The sequence below is a fragment of the Blennius ocellaris genome (genome assembly GCF_963422515.1).
Source record: "Blennius ocellaris genome assembly, chromosome: 8".
NCBI lineage: Eukaryota > Metazoa > Chordata > Actinopteri > Blenniiformes > Blenniidae > Blennius > Blennius ocellaris.
The window spans coordinates 11,969,035-11,981,535 of record NC_137657.1 but is presented as its reverse complement, the minus strand read 5'-3'; the positions used below and the strand labels follow the sequence as shown (position 1 = coordinate 11,981,535).

At 43.9% G+C, this 12,501-nt stretch overlaps 1 protein-coding gene across 1 annotated transcript in view; it reads right to left on the bottom strand.

Moving 5' to 3' along the window:
• Nucleotides 1-2,241: 2,241 nt before the first annotated feature.
• Nucleotides 2,242-12,501, bottom strand: part of myh14 (myosin, heavy chain 14, non-muscle) — a 32,533-nt gene continuing 22,273 nt past the window's right edge. The window contains exons 32-45 of the mRNA XM_080500739.1: nucleotides 12,263-12,415; nucleotides 11,818-12,066; nucleotides 11,609-11,722; nucleotides 11,092-11,190; nucleotides 10,792-11,004; nucleotides 10,530-10,691; nucleotides 9,457-9,585; nucleotides 9,273-9,358; nucleotides 8,925-9,048; nucleotides 8,611-8,819; nucleotides 8,349-8,457; nucleotides 7,497-7,669; nucleotides 7,295-7,315; nucleotides 2,242-6,574 (exon numbers count right to left, since the gene is read on the bottom strand). Coding sequence (XP_080356865.1) covers nucleotides 6,385-6,574; nucleotides 7,295-7,315; nucleotides 7,497-7,669; nucleotides 8,349-8,457; nucleotides 8,611-8,819; nucleotides 8,925-9,048; nucleotides 9,273-9,358; nucleotides 9,457-9,585; nucleotides 10,530-10,691; nucleotides 10,792-11,004; nucleotides 11,092-11,190; nucleotides 11,609-11,722; nucleotides 11,818-12,066; nucleotides 12,263-12,415 — 2,031 coding nt within the window. The 3' untranslated portion in view covers nucleotides 2,242-6,384. The remainder of the gene's footprint in view (nucleotides 6,575-7,294; nucleotides 7,316-7,496; nucleotides 7,670-8,348; nucleotides 8,458-8,610; nucleotides 8,820-8,924; nucleotides 9,049-9,272; nucleotides 9,359-9,456; nucleotides 9,586-10,529; nucleotides 10,692-10,791; nucleotides 11,005-11,091; nucleotides 11,191-11,608; nucleotides 11,723-11,817; nucleotides 12,067-12,262; nucleotides 12,416-12,501) is intronic.

The window sequence follows — 12,501 nt, the reverse complement described above, 5'->3', positions numbered from 1 at the left end:
AAAGTGATAAGAGTTCTTTTTTGATGTGCAGATTTAAAAAAAAAAAAAAGTTTATTCAAAATTATTTTCAGGAAAGCTTCAGGCAGCCACCATGAATAGACAAAGGAGACACATGCAGCTCCTGAGTCACAGGTTATTAAAAAAAAACAAAACACCAACACTAACAAAAAACAGGGTCAGGTGTAGACAAAGGCTATTTGAAAAGAGTTTTAGGAATCTTGTATTTATTTTGGGTGAATCCATTTTTTAAGAGTCCTGGTCAGCCCTGAAAGAAATCCAGATATAATTTATAGCCAAGTCAAGTTTCAAGTCTGAGTCCTGATGTTTTTTTAAAGTCCAGAAAAGTGTCTGAGTGTTGACCTTCAGGAGTTTGTATCAACTTAGAGAGCCTGGGTTTAATTTACAGCATCCAGGTCAGTTTAAAAAGGTTTAGCTTTGCTTTGAAAACATTTGTTTTTCCCCCAATACTTCTTTCCTTCAAGTTGATTTTCTGCTATTTGTATCTGCTGTTTTAATTCATAACATTTTTCATATCAACAGAAAGTTTGCAGACATAGAGGCAGCAAACCACCGGCTGGCATCCGCAATATATTTCAAGGACGAAGAAAAAAACCTGTCGTCTTTGTCATCGCAGAAGCCGGAGACGCCTGAGCAGTCAGGTGACCCGTCTCACAGAGAGATCCCAGGTGAAGTTTGCTCGGGTTCAGACGAGACAGTAAAATCAACTGAATCTCCTGAAAAGAAGCATCAACGTCAGCAGGAATTACAGTCCTCCATGTGCAGTGCTCGAATGAACGACCAGAGTGAAAGCGGTGAGAGAGAGCAGACGGGTCACAGACTGGCCGACTCAACGTCCAGGGAAGGTACGGAGGATTGCCGAAGCCCAGAGATCTTTCACTTGGAGCGCCTCAGTGAAAACGCAACATGTAAGCCAACGAACGGCCTCTCGGACGACGCTCAAACGCCTCTGAAGGAATCCGATTTCAGGCAGCTCGACCAGAGCGTGGACATCGGCCTGTGCTTCTCCCCGGAGCTCTCGCCGTTGTCTCTGGACTCCAGGAGCCTCACGGACATCTGCGAGGACCAGCTGAGCGACATCATGGACTTCCTTTGCGTCGGCAGTGAAGACTTCGCGGGCTGCACGGACCTGGAGACCTACTTGGACAGCATGTGTGCGTGGCAGGGCGGCGCCGGGCCGGAGGACCAGGCTGATGACGTGACCTACGTGGGCCCGTCAGACAACTTCGAGCCCACATATACGTACAGACACAGCTGTCCTGAAGATCAAGTGCCGAGTATAAACCAGAGCAACCAGCAGAGGCTGAGATCAAGCGCGTACCCTCCCGAGGAGCAGCTCTACGGCAGTGGAAACCTCCTCCACGCCGCGGCCGGCCACCACTGCGGCACACGGCTCCACACGTCTCCGCCTACCCAGGAGACGCCGACATGCGACCCCGACCCAAACTTCACACCGTTCGAAGGCGTCGCTCAGTCGTTCTCCGTCCCCCCCCACAACCCCGGAAACCGTCCGATAGCAACACCCCCGCACGAGGACGACTGGCTGTTCACGGATATCTTGAAGGACAGAAGATCACCAGACTCTCCCTGAAATTTGCTTCACGTTTCTATTTATCTCTTGCTTTTCATGCACGCAGCATCTTGAAACAAAACGGAAACGGGTGCAACTTTGTATCCAAAATAAAGAACGCATCAAAAGTAACTTTGTAATTGTTTCTGTATGACTATAGAAAAAAAAAAAAAAAAAAAAAGGGGAAATGCCTCCTTTAAATTCAAACAGGAAGTTAACTATTTAATTTAAGTTTATATGTATAGCATGTTTACCATGAGTGTGTTGATTTGTGTACGACGACAGTGTTATTGTTCTATGTATGAAATGTTGATACTGGAACTGGACTGACGGATTCATATTCTGAATTAAACAACACACTGATTTTTATGCCGGCAACTCTTGTTCTCTGAGTTATTAGTGTTTGTGAATCAAAATAACAAATATTCCCTGAAAATCCCGTTCTTGCTTTGATATGGTGTTTATATATTTTCATTAGTTAACTGGTCCATCTGGTCAGTTATTGTAAAGTACTTATAGTATAGAACAGCGCTTTAGGAATAAAGTCTGGTGTAACTGTGTATGGATGGCCGTGCAACAAAACACACAAAGATCAAAACCAACGACATATATTAAAGTTAACCCCAGTCAGATGTTTTTTTTTTTTTTTTTATAATTACAGCATCATTAACAAAATAAAGAAAAACAAAAAGGCTAAAACAATTAAAAGACATTTCCAAAACATTTCATGTTCCACAGAGGCCATAAACAAAACACAGGAAAAAGAAAAAAAACAAAAACAAAAAAAAAACAACACCTCAGAGAAGAGCCGGCCTTGTTTCTTGCTACAGGTGAACAGATCTGGTCTGTTCTCGACCCAGCAGTTCCATTCATGCGTCTCACATTTTGGTCTATTTGAACAAAGTTGCCATCTTCTGGACGTGGGCGGGACATTTTTCCGAGACACGACGACGCGCACATGAAAAGTTGGAGAGACAGTTCACGTTACGATGAAACACAATGTCGGCTCCTTTGGCTTGATGCTTTTATCGCCTTTTCCGGGATTAAATGACAACCCGACGATGCTCGGCTGGTTTTCATCTCCACTGGTTGTGTGTAAAGTGCACCAATTACACAGAATAGTAAAAAAAGAAAGAAAGGAAGAAAAAAAAAAAAAACAGCTTAAAACAAATCATTGCATATTGCTAAAAAAAATCAAACGTACAGAAAAATTAAGAATTAAAACTTGTAGTGCTTGGGCACTAAATATATGTCGTCAGTAGTCGTTCATGACCCACATAGCTTGAACTTTTTTTCACCCGCAACTCAGTGATAATCAACGGTGAACCTGGCGTGGCAAGAAGAAAATAAAAAAAAGAAACAGATGAAGGAGGGAAGTTCATCCTCCACACGCTCACTGTCGTTTCATCAATGACATGACGACAACCGTCCTCACAGAGAAACCACGTGTGCAGAGCAAATAGAGATACACATCTGGAATAAACCAAAAGAATAAAAAGGAACATTCAGAACAAACCCCAGAAACACCATCTGTGATTTCAGCGACACAATCCTCACTCGTCAACAGGTTTAAAGTCGAAGTGCTCGTTCTAATTCAGGAGGATTCATTTGGGGGAAAACTACAGTAGATGTGTCTCTTTCTTGTGGCTGCAGATATTATCTGAGCATAAAGACTGAAAACAGACACATCTGCAGGTAACTGAACACACCATCCTCATATGGATTTGAATTTTAAATGTGTAAAATCCCCCTATTTTCTTTTTAATGGTAAAGAATCAATGGCTGAATCTCCTCTGTGAATCTTGACTACACGTCATGCAACGTGCATGCAGACTTCGGGAACATTAAAAATCTTGCATGAAGCTTGTGTAACACACACAAAAGGTCAATTCAAGTTGATTCCAATTGAATTTTCTTGGGACGAATTAGCAAAATTTTTAAATTTGGCCCAATGTGTTTGCGCTGCACACTTTCTTTTTTAAATTTAAAATCATACTATATTTATCCCGTTTGGGAAAGTTTGAAGAAAAGCTAAAGGCAAATTTGTCAGCCAGAGGCAGTAACTTGTTTTAGTTTCTGCACAATACTTACAAACTTTTTGTTTTGGCAGATTAAATAAAGACTTCACAGTTTAGTCCTTGAAGGACTTGTTTGGTGTATTTTGTTACCGTTGCACAGAGTCAGGTCGACCCTTTTACCCTTTTTATCTCGTTGATACTTCCTATCGTTACTGGGAGGGATTTTCTACATTTAGCTCTCAAGCAAGAAAAGAAGCGGGAGCGTTTTTAGCGGGAGGTCAAACTTCCTCCTTTGTCTCTGAGGCCCTGTTTCCACGACAACGAATACGAGCGTATCTAAAAAAACTTTCACTTTTAGGAGGAGGGGGGGGGGGGGTCCCTTTACACCTCACCGGTTTTTATGGATCCCCTGTATCCTCCAGGTTTTTATACCAGCTCTCAAGGAGGAAAGATTCTTTCATGGTCGCTATTCCCTCTTGCACTCTCCCCCTCCCTTTCTTCTGCTCATCCACTCGTAAACAAAGATGGCGGCCCTGTTGTGGTATGACTCGCGGACCGTATTCTAGTTTTATCATCCATATCATTGGTTTTATAGTTGAGAGCATTCGATTTCTCATCAGTCCATACTTTCTCTCCATTTCCTTCATGTTTATAGTGTATTGTTCATTACAAAGTCAAGCAACAACGCCCTCCAGTGGCCCGGCACACGAACTACATGGTTGTCAGTGTGTCTGCTGCTGCAGTGTAATCGCACTCCTTTTTTTTTTTTTTTTTTTTTTTAAGGGATTAGATGTCGTCATGTGAAACTTTGTCGTGTAAACAGGGCCTAAGAATCGACCCCCAGGGCAGACTCACAGTTGTTGCAGGCATACAGGTGCATTAAAAGGTGGCAAACAAGAAAAAAAAAAAAAAAAAAAGCAAAAACAGCCCTTCATCTCCTAAAAGATGAATGGAATCAAATGATATTAGTAACCAGGATTCACAGTGGGAGTCAGCAAAGAGCCCAACGTAGATAAAAGTCACTTTGATCAGATGGCGAGGGTAAAAAAAAAAAAGAGAGAGAAGAGAGAAGCAAGTTTTTTGTTGGTTTTTTTTTGTTCTACATGCCACTAGTGTAAAAAAAAAATTAATTCCCCACTGCCTTTGTTGTCATTTTTTTTTTCTTTCATTAAACCTAACACTACTACTATATGAAAAAGCTTTGAGCCCGACGCTCGGATTTCTACAATCTTCTACGCATGAACGGTGAGGAGAGGCTGACTTTGTTCCAACAGTGGGAAGACGGCAGAAAACCACAAAGCAGCCCCTGCTCCCGTTGTCTACATTAACTCTACAGCTACGCTACGTTCACTACGACGTTATGTCCCTTGTCTCATCCGTACGCCCACCGTTTGGTTCAACACAAAAGACCTTTGATTGGAAATTTATACAGTTCAGTAGAATCGAAATGACAGTGTACAAGAAAACAGTGATGCCAAAAAAAAAAAAAAAAAAAAAAAGGAGGGGGGGGCGGTTATATGACAATTTGTTCTGCTTTTGGATAAAAAGGAACGAATACAAATCTCTACAGCTTGTTTTAAGTTATGTGGAGTTTTTACTCCTGCGATAATTTGAGGGTTTCATAATTTTTTTTTTCTCATGCAAATTCATCTCTGAGACCTGACGCTGTGACGTCGGGCCCAAAGGAAGCCGACGTGCGAGCCAGCAGGAGCCGATACCGTCACACTCACATGCTTCCACACTTGGCCCAGTCGTACAGAAAACAAGCAGTGATCAATAACTTAAGTTTGTACTCGATATAAATTATACAAATCTGAATTTCTCAAGAAATATATTAAGACTTAACTTGAAGAAACTATCTAATACTACCTATGCGGCGGCTTGAGACAAACCGTTTTGCTTTTTTTTGTTTTTTTCTTTTTTAAACCTACGCAAAAAAAGGGCCAATGAGTAAATTCAGCCTCGCTGTGACTCTTTAAGGTAGTTCAGTAGTTTGAGTCACTGTAGTGGTGACAAGCAGTATAAAAATGAAATCCTGACGTACAAGTTCCTTATAAATAACTTTAAGAAACATTTTATTTGAATGAGATACTTGCCGTCGTTAAGTGTTTTGACAAAATGTGCTGCACTCTAGTTTCCAGTTTCCAGTTTTGGCCAAATGATCCCAGACCTTAATTTTATGTTTGGAAATTAGTCGACATGCTCTAATGTCAGCAGGTGAGCCCCTGTGCTTCCTGTTCAAACATTAACATAGATTGTCTTCACATCCCTCAGAAGCATGTTCACCCTCCGGTCTGGGTTCAGCGTGGCTTGTGAATACCTCCCAATGTAAAAGACATGGCCGCCTTTGTATTTCTTTACGGGGCTTTTTCGTACTGTACAGCATCACAGTGAGAATAATTCACTCTCATTTTGGAGCTCCAGAGGTGCAGTTTAAAAGTTTCAGAGGCATAATGTAGAAATTTCCAGTCTTTTGTTATGTTACAGGATAAAAATTAACCCTCGCTGCCCCTTTGTAAACTCTCGTCTTTACACATTTTCTGTATGTATTGAGAAAAAAAAAACCGAGGCAAAACTCTTAAAGAGCATGAATGAATCAGAAGGTTTTTTTTTTTATAGTTAAAGCAGCCTATGTATGCATCTTTTATGTCTGTATTTGCTCTAAAACGGGTGTAATGTGCTGTGTGCGTGTCACTCCGTCACCCCTGAGAGGCCGATGCGTGTGTGTTTATCTATGCGTGCGTTATAGCTGAATCAGTGTGTGTGTGCGTGTGTGTGTCACTCCGTGTTGTTAACACTGTAGGGCGGTGGCGGGTCCAGGTTGTGGTCTGAGGAAGGAGTCGGGGTCCCTGGGAGTCCAGAGGAGGGGGTGGGCGAGGCGGGGGGCTCCTCCGAGTCGGAGTTCTCCAGCGAGAAGTCGTCAACCAAAGCTCGGCGTCCACGCATCGACACGGGCAGGGTGACGCGTCTGCGTGGGGACAGGGGAGAGCGTCAGTACGTCGTCTGGGCGCCAACAGGCAGAAGGGCAGGGAGCTCAAAGGAAGGCGACGACACATCGTGTCACTAAATCACAAGAAACTACAGTCATTGCTTACAATTCCTTCATAGCATTTTTGGGACGCAACTTTTTTTGGGGATTTAATGAGAATATTGAAATTGTTCATTATTTTTCAGCATTTCCAGAATGTACAAGTTCTCCGCAATAAAACAAAGAGGAAGGAAAATATGGAGTTGCTTGTTGGGGTTTTTTCTCGCTATCAATCGACTAAATTGCGATCCTGCGGTACATTAACCTCCATTAACCCTTCGTCTGGATAGTAATAGCATTAGATTATTAATATTTCATTGAATACCAAGTTTTTCCAGTTAACACTTATGTATAAGAGTATAACATAATTTTCATGGACACAGAGGTTTAGTTTGTGAGTGACAAAAAGTTAATCTGTGAGATTAATTACGATTAATACCATTAATAATAATAATACCATATTATACCATGACTTACTTTCTCTTCATGCTAAACTGAACTTACTGTTCATAAATATACAGAGTGGTTATAAAACATGTAAATTTCTATAAATCAATCCCTATTAAAACACACAGACACATACATACGAACAAACAAACAAAAAAACAAACACAAAGAATGAGAAATAAATAAAATCTCACGCACAGTGACCGACTTTACTCTGGCTTCCAGTCAGGGACGCTGAGTGTTGGAGTGACGCAGACAGATGGATAATGGGTCAATGTTAGATGGACATAACAAAACAGTAAATTAAGACAAATCATATCATGTTAATGGGGTGTTAAAAACAAACAAAAACATGAAATCATGATCGCGGAGAACACAGACAACAATCACACCGATAACTTGCGCGCCGACTTACCTGAGCTGGTTGCGGAGCGAGGACATGTCTCGGTTCATGGTCTGGTTGGAGTCGACGAGCTCCTCCAGCTCCCGCTGGAGCTTCCTCTTCTGGGCGTTGGAGCGGGAGTTCTCCTCCTCCACCTCCTCCAGCTGCCTCTTCAACTGCTTCAGTCGCACCATCGACTTATCCAGCTGGCGGGAGGAAGAGGAAGAGGAAGACAGGAAGGTGGGGGGGGGGGGGGGAAGAGAGAGAGCGAGAGCGAGAGAGAGAGAGAGAGAGAGAGAGGAGACACGTTCAGTCTGGGAGAGCTGACTGGGATCAGATTAAACGGGGCAGATGATTATAGATGTTGTTTTGGGAGGAGAGCCCGTGTCGCCGCCGTGACGGAGGGAATTACTTTCCAACCAACTCCCCAATGAACACACAGATGTTGGTGCAGGATTAGGATTAGCGTGGACTGAGCCGGATAAGTCACTCATTTTAGGATGATTTTTCAACACTTTCTTTGTGGCTTAATTAGAAGCGCAAGCTGAGTGACCCACCCATTAAATAATTATTTAAAACTCTGTTGCTTGCAATGCTTTAAAAAATATATTTTTTTATTATCCATACCCAGGTATCTCTACAGATATTGATAACATAGAAACGAGTTTGTAAATTTGAGCCATTCTAATATTTTCAGATACTGTATTTAGATTTTTATGAATTATGAGATACAATTACAGAAGTTAAAACCAAAAATGTTGAACAGATTACGTATCGGGGACAAATAACCTTCTCCATTGTATCATGGTGTTTTGTGTGTGTGTGTGTGTGTGTGTGTGTGTGTGTGTGTGTGTGTGTGTGTGTGTGTGTGTGTGTGTGTTTCACCTGTTCTCTGTACTGGTCTGCATGTCTTCTCTCGTCCTCTGCCTGCATAAACGCCTCCTTCAGTTTCTTCTCTGTCTTCCGTACCAGTTTGTTGGCGATGGCTCGTTCCCTGAGGAAAAAGTAAAAGTCATTAGACGCTCATTACAGCAACAAGCATGTCATTTTAGTTTAAGTTTCTATGATTTGTTTAATTTAACTATAAAAATGGCAGGGACATCATTCTTTTATTTTTTTTTATTAATGCTAATGTAGCTTGTCTCACTGTCTCTCTTGTTCCAGCTGCTCGTCCATCGTCTCAATCTTCGCCTCCAGGGCGGCGACGCTGAGCTTGAGCTTGCCCCTCACTGCTCCCTCCAGCTCGCCCAGCCGAGCCTTGAGCTCTTTGTTCTGCCTCTCCAGGTGGTCTTGAGACGCTTCGGCGTTCTGGGTCCGAGTCTTCTCTCCCTGCAGCTGCACAGTCAGAGTCTCCACCTGCAGGACGGGCGGAGCGGCGATGACCACCGGGAGCGTTCACGATGACCTACGCGCAGGTGTGTGTGTGTGTGTGTGTGTGTGTGTGTGTGTGTTCTACCGCACCTGCAGAGCGGTCTTCCTCTGTCGCTCGGTCATCAGTTCAGTGTTGGTCTGCTCCTCCTCCAGCTCCTCCTCCAGCTCAGACACGCGTGCGTCTAACCTCCGCTTCTCCTCAGCCATCGCCGCCCTGTTGTGAAAATAACAAAGGTCCCGTGTTCAGGTGTGACTGGGAAAAACCTCCCGAGGTCATTGGATACATGACATCTTTACAGTCAGTGCTGCGTTCGACCTGGAGGGCCACAATTACAAGCGAAGGCGGGCTAAAATAACTACAGTATATTAGATTTACATCATAGTTTGTCACGTGAAAACACATTGAAGACAAAATATTAGAAGAAACGTCTCACTGACTTTGCAGTACTGCTGACCATCTCATCCTCCATCCTATCCACGTCCTGCTTCAACTGTCTCCTCTGCTTTTCGGAGATAGCCAGCTCCTACAGAGAAATGAAGGCGGGAATGCAAGTCAGGTAAACACGTATAGTCACTATTAGAGACCTTAAATATTTCTTATTATACAAACACATCAACACACCTCAGTGAGTTGCAGCATTTCTGCTTCCAACGACTGAATCCTCTTCTCGCTGTCTTTGGAGTGCGTGAACACGTCTTCCCGACTTGTCTTGGTTTCCTCGAGCTCGCGTAGGATTTCTTTCATTTGACCCTGTAACAAATCCAAAAGGTGTTTATTTTATTTATTTTCTTTTTAAATCCAGTGCTGTTTAATATAAATCATGTGGCCTGCTATGGAAAATGTTTAGATGCTCACACACTGAAGGATTCTGCATTTTCTCAGGATTGACATGCAAACTGTCCTGTGTGTCTTTTGTGTTGAAGGTTTACAACTCGTGGGTTCTTACAGACGCTGCTCAAAAAGCGTCTACAGACGGTTGCCACACACATTTCACACGTCACCTCCGCCCTGCAGATACACCTTGTAAATCTCACACACTGCACGTCTCATGTTACATCGCGCACAGACGACGAGTACGAAGGGCTATTTTTTTCCAGATCTGAATGACTCGCTCACCACAGACTTCTGGTATAATGTTTAAAGTCAGTATTGCTCTGGTGGTCCATCATTAACAAAAAATGTTCTGAACGGTCAGGAACAGAGGCCTTAGGTAGGAGGTACGACGGGTTGACTGGACCTCCTCTTTTGGCACTTTATTACTTTTAGCCTATAATAATGCGTTGTGCTCAGACCTTTAATAAATTTAGTTAATGAGTATACACTTATATTTTCCCAGTTAGAAATCAATCAACTAAGATCATTTTAATTATGGACATTTTTTCATTAACTGCAGAAACCCCTGTGCTTCTTCTGGTGTCCTTCAATGCAGACTGAAAACAATGTCAGCCTTTAAGAAGACGCCGTCTGACTTCAGACTTTCGGCAAACTCCTGGTCAATCGTGCAACGGTTGTGCCGTGACTTTGTCTCTTCTTGCAAGAATAATGTAATAAAATTGTCTTACACTTTTTCAGATCACTCTCAGTCTGATTCCTGTGGATTCTGTCTCCCTGGAGTTTTTTTTACTAGGAGAATTCTCCTGACACAAATCCAAAGGCTGTTTAATTTTAACCGTTTAAGTTTTCTCCAGTTTCACCTGAAGCTTCCGTAGCTGCTTCATCGCCTCCTCTTTTCCACGACCGTTTGCCTCCATTTGGGCCTCAGACTCCTGCAGCTCTGCTTCCAGCTGCTTTTTGGTAGACACGGCCTGAGAGCGCTGACTCCTCTCCTCTTCCAGCTGGATCTCCAGCTCCTTAACCTGCAAGAGGAAAAGGAGTGCATGGGGCGAAAGTGAGTCATTTAAAAAAAATGGAGACGTGGAAACGCTAGTGCTTCCGTCTCTTGGGTCTCTTCTCCACCTTTTTGGTGAGGGCCCTCCTCTTCTCCTCTCCCGTCTCCTCGCTTTTGCCGATCTCCCTCTCAAACTGAGCCTTGAGCGCCTGCAGGGTGACCTCCAGCCGCAGCCTGGAGTTATCCGCCTCCGTCAGCTCCTCCTCCAGCTCCTGTGTCTGAACGCGCAGATTCTGGGCCTCGGTTTCCAAAGCCCTGCGGGTTCGCTCCAGCTCGTGCACCTGACGCGGAGGCAAGCGAGAGACGGTGACTCACCGAGGAGCGAGACAGGGGAACAGAGGGGACGGCTCCGAGAGGTGGACTCTTACGTTTCTGCCAACGTCGTCCTGCTGGTTCACAAGCTGCTCCATCTCCAGCCGGAGCTGCTTGTTGGCCCGCTCCAGCTCGTCTCTATTGTCCTGCACCTCCTACACACAAAAAATACAGACGCGGTGATTTTCGACAGGATATCACGATGAAAGATTGACATAAGAAAAGGAACATTTATTTTCAAAACCCAAATAATCAGAATTACATTTTTTTTACTCAAAATGTATGCGAGGAATGTAATGCAGAGTAATTATAATGACAAAACAAGATATAAATCAAGGCCATGAGTGTAACGGCCGCAGCAACAGAAGGCTGCCCATGGAGCCACGAGGTGGCTATATTGTATTGATACTATTCCGAATGTTAAAGAGCTGACGGCTCTGCTTTACTTAGATTTTCTGCATTTATTCGACGTGTTTTGTCATGTGCTGCTCTCCTTCACCTAGGGTGGTAAATTTTTATAACACCCTAGCACATATATGAACAAATATTTACATGCCGTCTCTTGGACTTTACCTGCAGGGATCGGGAGAGCGACAGAAATCTTGTTTCCTTTTCTCTGCTGTCGGCTTCTGCTCGGTCTTTCTCTTCCGCCAGCCGAGCGCCCACCGCCTTCTCCTCCGCCAGAGACTGAGGAAGATGGACGCAAAAGTTAATACAGCTGCAAAGACGTTCCACTAAGAATATTCCACATCCAACAATCGGTATCAATACAAATCTCTAACCTGATCAAATTTCTTCTGCCTCTTTTCCAGGGCCGTGCAGTTCTGCCTCTCTCTCTGCAGAGCCAGTGTCATGTCCTCGATCTCCTCCCTCAGGCGCTCCCGCTGCCTCTCCACTCTCTCCTTCTCTTCCTCTTTCTGTCGCTCCCTTTGAACGACGCTGTCCAGCTCTCTCTGCAGCTTCCTGCGCGTCTCTTCTCCCGTCTCCGCCGCGGTGCTCACCTGCTCCGACTGCTTACGAAGCTCTGCCAGCTGCAGGGAAGGATCGAGGGTTTGATTTACAAATGGTTCACTGAAACTTGACTTTGAGCACAACTCTGGCCCTGTCCGAAAAAAACCCCCCCTTGAATTATTCCAAACCGTCATAAATGTGGAGTTTATATACATGTTAATTAAGTAAGACAGAAGCTGAAGCGCGAAACAAGGCATGGCTTTGTCACCGATTCACCTGCTGCGTGTGAGTTTGGATCTGCCGGGTCAGCTCAGTGTTTATTTCTTCCTCCTTCTCTAGTCGTTCCATCAGCCCGTTCTTCTCCTCCTCCAGCGCCCGCACCCTGGAGCTCAGGGTCATCTTCTGACGCGTCTCGTCCTGCAGTTGTTCCTAATATAGAAGAAAAGCCAAAAGTGCATCATGACACAGAGCAGAGTTTATTTTGTTCCAATTATTTCTGCGAAATCTGCCTCCTA